The sequence below is a fragment of the Canis lupus genome, chromosome 24, assembly GCF_003254725.2.
Source record: "Canis lupus dingo isolate Sandy chromosome 24, ASM325472v2, whole genome shotgun sequence".
Taxonomy (NCBI): Eukaryota; Metazoa; Chordata; class Mammalia; order Carnivora; family Canidae; genus Canis; species Canis lupus.
In genome coordinates, this window is record NC_064266.1 from 33,556,671 (window position 1) to 33,562,670 (window position 6,000).

Consider the following 6,000-nt stretch of genomic DNA (forward strand, 5'->3'; position numbering starts at 1 on the left):
GGTAAGATATGGGGACCTTGGAGGGCACGTGACAGGGAGGGATGGCCACATACAGGGGAATCTAAGCCTGCATGATCAGGCTGGCTTCCCTGGAGATGTGGCATTTGAGTGGAGACCTGAGTGTCAGGATAAAGTAATCAACAGGGGCAGCCAGGGTGGCTCAGCGGTTTAGCGCCGCCTTCAGTCCAGGGCCTGATCCTGGATACCTGGGATCAAGTCCCACATCAGGCTCCCTGCACGGAGCCTGCTTCTCCCTCTGCCTGTGTCTCTGCCTCTCTCTCTCTCTCTCTCTGTGTGTCTCTCATAAATAAATAAAATCTTTAAAAAAAAAAAAAGTAATCAGCAAACCGAGCAGGACCGACCTATTCAGAGGGAGGAAATGACCCAGGCGAAGGGGCGGTGGCAGGAGAGCGCAGGGCGCTGAGAGGACCACCATCAGAAGAGCCCTGGGAGTGAAACTCAGAGGAGTGGGGCAGGAGGTGAGGCTGCAGGGGGAGCCAGACCTTTGTAGGAGACCGATGAAATTTGGACTTGACCCCAAGTGCCTGGGAAGCTACTGAAGAATTTTAAGCAGGGTGGGGACAGTGTGCGTGTGACATGATCAGATTTGCAAACTTGTTTCTACATTCTAGATGCATCCAGCGACAAGACGGCCTGGGTTTACTTACTAGCTCGCTCTGCTCTGTGATGCACGGGGGAGAGGGACCGGAGGGGGGTGGGGCCCAGGAGGCAAGCCCAGGGCGCGGACCCTGCTGGCTGGGAGGAGGCGGCAGGGACTGGGACTTGGGGGCCTCCGGGGTCCTGGGCGCGGGCAGGGGTGCGGGGCCCCACTTTACCTTGCCCACGTACAGGGGCTCGGTGCCCGTGTACTCCTCCACCACGAAGAACTGGTTCCACACCCAGCCGCGCTTCACGCGGCCCGCGCCGGGCGCGCCGTCCTGCCGAGCCCCGGGGGCAGCCGGCGCGGGGGTGCCCGCCGCCCACAGGGGTCCCGGCAGCGGCGGCGGCGGCGGCAGCAGCAGCAGCAGCAGCAGCGCGGGCGACAGCGCGGCCCCCGCCCGGAGCGCCCGCCCGTCGGGCCGCGGCCTCATGCTTGGCCTGCGCCGGGCCGGGGCCGGGGCCCGGGCCGGGGCCGGGAGCCTGGACCGGAGGTGCGGGGCGTCGGCGGGCGCTCGGAGGCACGACGGAGCGCCCCGGGTCACATGGTGGCTTCAGCGCGGCCGCCGGGGCGCAGCCCCCGACGGGGCACCCGGACAGGCCCGCCGCCCTGCGCGCCGCCCGGCGGCGGGGGCGCCCGGCTGCAGGTGGCGGGGGCGCGGCCGCGCCCGGGGCATGGACGGCCCCCGGGGTCCCCGCCCGCGCCCCCCTCGCGCCGCCGCCGCCGCGGGATCAGCAGGCGGCGCCCCGGCGGCTCCCCAGGCCGAGGCCGGTGTGCGCCATGGTCCCCGCGCAGAGACAGGGGTGCTGGTCGGGGCCCCGCCGATCCCTGGAGGGCTGGGGGCCGTCCCGCCCCGGGCCTGCGAGAGAAACAAGAGAGCGTCAGAAGAGGCACCTTCGGGAGCTGGGCGGGGGAGTCGACAATTAAACACCTGCTGTGACCCCCAGGGGTCCCTAACTTCTTAGGCCCCCGGGTTTAGTGCTCTGCTCCTCCTTCCCCTGCACCCCGCCCCCCCCAGCCCTGGATCCTTTCTTTCAGCTCCCATCACGCACCTGTCCTCCCCCAGCCTCCCCCACTTTCTCACGGCCCCTGGCCCAGCTCCTTCTCCGCGGTGCCCAGGGGAGCCCAGACTTTATCAGCTGCTTCCCCTGATGCTGGCTGACAATCGGTCCAGCCCAGCCCACCCCCTGGAAATTCTCCACCTCGGAGAGGGAGCAGACACTTCTAGAAGAGGTCTTCAAGGGCTCCCAGGACCCAGGCCTCCTGCTGCACAGAGTCCAGCATCCAGCCTGCCACCCACATTCCTGCCTTCTGAAAGCAGGTGAAAGGTCATTCCATTAAAAATAGAGCCTAGGGAAGGCCCTCTGATCATGGCCCCTTGGGGGGGGGGCATCTGAGTCCCAGGGGGCCTTGCTTGGAGGCGCCCTGAGTGACTTTGGGCAGGGCCACAACCCCTCTGAGCTTGCTATAGTGCCTCCACGTTGCCCTGGAAAACCCTCCTTTTGCAGAGTCTGGGAGACACTTCTCCCCATCCTGGCCCAGCACTGCCGTCCCCAGATGAATCCATCTCTCCTTCCCTCACCTCCATCAGATCCTGCTTTCAGCAAGAAAGGATCTGAGGGACTAACTCCTACTCAAGCCATAATGATGAATAATGGCTTAATGTGGGTGTTTACAGGGGACAGCACTGCTGCTTTAATGGAGGAATTTCAGGCGCTGACAAGAGTGACTGGAGGTGAGGGGCTCAGTCCCCTCCCCTCTCCCCAGGCCCACTTCAGCTCAGTTCAACAGCTCAATTCCACTGAGCATCATTGGCTTGGGCGGTCTGGTCGGGATGCTAGGACAAAGAATAAATAAGCTCACAGTTTAGTGGGGTGGGCAACAATGGTGCCAGGTGGTGTGTGAGCAGGGCTCCAGGAAGGGTTCAGGGAAGAGAGTGGGCACCGGTGTCTGGAAGGGGAAGGTGGTAGGAGGGAATCCAGGCTGTTCTTGGAGGCGGGGCTTCTGAGCCCAAGGGGAGAAAGGGATGGGCATGGTGGCAGAGGAGTGTGCAGGCAGTCTAGGGGGTGTCTGGCTGGTTGGGGTAGTCCGGAGGGAAACATGAGGTGTGTGGCTGGGCAGAGGATCCGAGAAGGATTGACCCAGCCCCGTCTAGGTCCTCCTGTGGAACAAAGGTGGCTGGAATCTTTGGGGCAGAAGAAATGCAGACCACCTCCTGTGGCCCAGCTCCACAGCATGGCCTTTAACTGACTTGTATGTCATAGCAACTGTGAAGGTTGCTATTTTATACTCCTTCTGCACATGCTTGGTTCCCCACTGTTCTTTCCCTGCACGGGCAAAGGGAGCTTCCTTACGGAAGGGGTTCAGGGTGGGGAGTCACCTGTTGGAGGAGAGGACCGTGAGGAGGTTAAAGTTGCATCTCAGGGCAGTGAGAAGGAGAAGACCTCACAGCCCCTCAGGAAGAGAGGGAGGAGTCCCAAACAGGTGAACGTGCTGTTCCCTCTTTCCCATCAGGTCCCAGCCTGAACTAATGGAGGTCAGCAGGTCATGCGGTGACCCTGGCAGGAGCATCCCCAGCCCCCCCCACCAACCCCTGTCTCAACCTCTTCTCACCCCCTGTCTCACCCCACCCTGTGGGGCCTAGGCATGAAAGTAGAGCCAAGGGATGAGGACACGCCCCCTCCCCTTGTGGCCCTGCTCTGCTGTCCTGGAGCTGTGCTGCTGCCTCTGGGGATTCGGCTCTGATCTCCCCCGTTACAGCCTGGGCTGGTCGTAATGAGGCTGGAGTTATGGGTGAGGAGGAGGCATCGCTCCGCAGCCTTCATTTCCTGGAGCTTATGACTTCCCTGCGGGCTCGGCAGGAACTGTTCCCCTGACTCCATCAGGCAGTTCCAGGACCCATCACAGCCCTGCAGGGATGCAGAGGGGAGGGGCCGATGGGAGGGTGGGACTGGGGGGAGGCTGGGACCACCTCTGGGGAGAGCTGTGGGGGTGCGGGGGTGGGCGATCCCCGGTGTTTGCAGGCACCCCATTGCTGCTCTGTTTCCTCCCCTCTCCCTCCTTCCCTTTCTTTCTTTACACCACCTTTTCAAAGATTCTGTCATTCATTCATTAGTCAAACCTTCGCATCTACTACAAGTGGGGAGCCAGAAATGCATTCATTCATTCATTCAATCTGCATACTTTCAACATCGTTTCTCTGTGAAGACAGCAAGATACAATCAGTTCCTCGGCTCTATATCAGGAGAGAGATACATTTCTTATGGTTATTCGTTTACTCTTTCAGCGAGTATTTACCACACCTCCCCAATGCCAGCCCCTGTGCTGGGCACTGCGAACAAAGCAAAATAGTCCTGGTCCTTGTGAGGTTGACCTTCTAGTTATAAAGGAAATAAACCTACCAGAGAATTTCTGGGGGTGATATGTGTTAAGAAGGAATATAAGACAAGAAAAGGGGGAAGAAGAGCATGATGGAGGGGCTGGAGTGGGTGTCTTATTAGAGATGTGCTATCAGGGAGGGCCTCTCAGAGGAGGTGACATTTGGCTGATCTGGAAAGATGAGAAGGATCCTGGCAGGAAAGGTTTCCACGTAGAATGAACAGTACACGCAAAGGTCCAGAGGCCGGATTAAGCTGAGGAACAGTAAGGAGGCCACTGTGGCTGGTGCAGAGCAAGAGGGTGGCTTAAAGATGAGTCAGCACTGGGGCGCACGGGCCAGATCAAGCAGGACTGGGAGCAGGGAAAGCAGTTTCCATTTTATTCTGTGTGTGAAGAGAAGTACTGAGAGGAATTTAATACAATAAAAGCCACAGGAGACCGAAATGGTCTCCGGCCATAAGGGAATTTTATGATGGAAGTCCTTCAATGCCAGAGGGCCAAGCGCAGCACAGTGGGGCACAGAGGAGGGACAGCATCGTAGAGAAGGTGGCCTTGGAAGTTAAAGCGCAAGAAGGATCTGGACTTGTGGAATTGGGGGTGTGCAGGAGCAGAAGGAGCTCTCCCTGGAAGGACTGCCTGGAACAAAGGCCAGAGGTCAAGTCCCACTTTAGAGAGGGGCAAAGTCAAGGGTATCGACCAAAGTGGCAGAGTGTGGTCTCGAACCCAGGACTGCCCTTGGTGTAGTGCATCTTTGAAGGAACAGGAAAAGTCGCCCCTCTCAGTGGATGTAACTCTGTGCCAAGGGGGGCGCTTGGCAGAACAAGGGTGGCTGTGGCTCAGCCCCGGGGCCTGTCCCTTGGCCAGGCACCCTGGTGCAGGGCAGGTCCTGCGCTACAGTTTGAGGGGCGGGGCCCTCAGAGCCTCCACCTCTTCTTCCTCCCCAGGCCTCGGTATCACCCTCCCGGGGCCACTCATGGACGCTTTGGCCAGGTTTCCTGGCCACCTGCCAATTCTCCACCACTCTGCGTGGCCCTGCCAGGACTGCTGCAGACACTCCGGCCTCCTCTCTCCCCCACCTTCCTCCCTTTCCTGCTCCAGCTGTGTCTTCTGAGCGGGTGTAACCATGGGACCCCATCCAGGCCTTCAGGGGAGGCCGCTGTGGAGCCTCGGGCCTGCATTCGAATCTGCCAGGCCTTCCCATGAGATCTTGAGTGTGTTGGTGGCTTTCTCTGAGCCCCAGGTCTCAACCTACTGCACAGCTGTTCCATCCCAAATGGAATTAAAAGTCAAGCCCTCGTCTGGCTCAATAAATGTTGGCTTTGCCCTCTCCACTCTTCAGCCTCAGCTCCTGTGATCCATGTACTCTCCCAACCACGTACTTGTATGTGATTCCTATGTGCGTGCGGGCCTGCATCTGCGGGTGTCGTCGTGTATGCGTGTATCTCATGCACATTCATTCATTCCAGAGATATTTGCGAATTTCCACTGTGTTGTTCTAGGCACAATGAAAAGAAATGGGTAGAGTCCTTGTCCTTGCAAGTCTAGTGGGGGACAGACAATAAACAAAGAACATGACAGTTCATGGTAAATGCTGTTGAGAAAAACAAAGCAGGGTAATGGGCATAGGAAGTGCTAGAGCGTGTGTGGGGGGTTGGTAGGGGTGGGGATTAGCTCGCTCTCTCTGTTTCCCAATCATCTACTATAAATGATAATTTATACAAGGTGGTCAGGGAAGGCCTCACGGCTAAGGTGACATCTGAACAGAGATCCAAAGCGAGGGCAGGAGGCAAGGCTGTGCACATAGCTGGGAGAAGAGCATTCCAGGCTGCGGGAACAGCAAGCACAAAGGTCCTGAGGTCAGTGCATGTTTGGCGTGCAGGAGGACTAGCAAGAAATCCCTAGTTGCTGAAGTGGAGTGATGGGGTGTCAGCAGCGGGAGACGGAGTCAGAGAAAATACAGAGGT

At 58.9% G+C, this 6,000-nt stretch overlaps 1 protein-coding gene across 4 annotated transcripts in view; it reads right to left on the minus strand.

Moving 5' to 3' along the window:
- CDH22 (cadherin 22) overlaps positions 1–1,106 on the minus strand; it is a 67,658-nt gene extending 66,552 nt beyond the window's left edge. For all 4 annotated transcript variants that reach the window (XM_049100684.1, XM_025470290.3, XM_049100685.1 and 1 more), the window contains exon 1: positions 837–1,106. In XM_049100684.1, coding sequence (XP_048956641.1) covers positions 837–1,091 — 255 coding nt within the window. In that variant the 5' untranslated portion in view covers positions 1,092–1,106. The remainder of the gene's footprint in view (positions 1–836) is intronic.
- Positions 1,107–6,000: the final 4,894 nt, after the last annotated feature.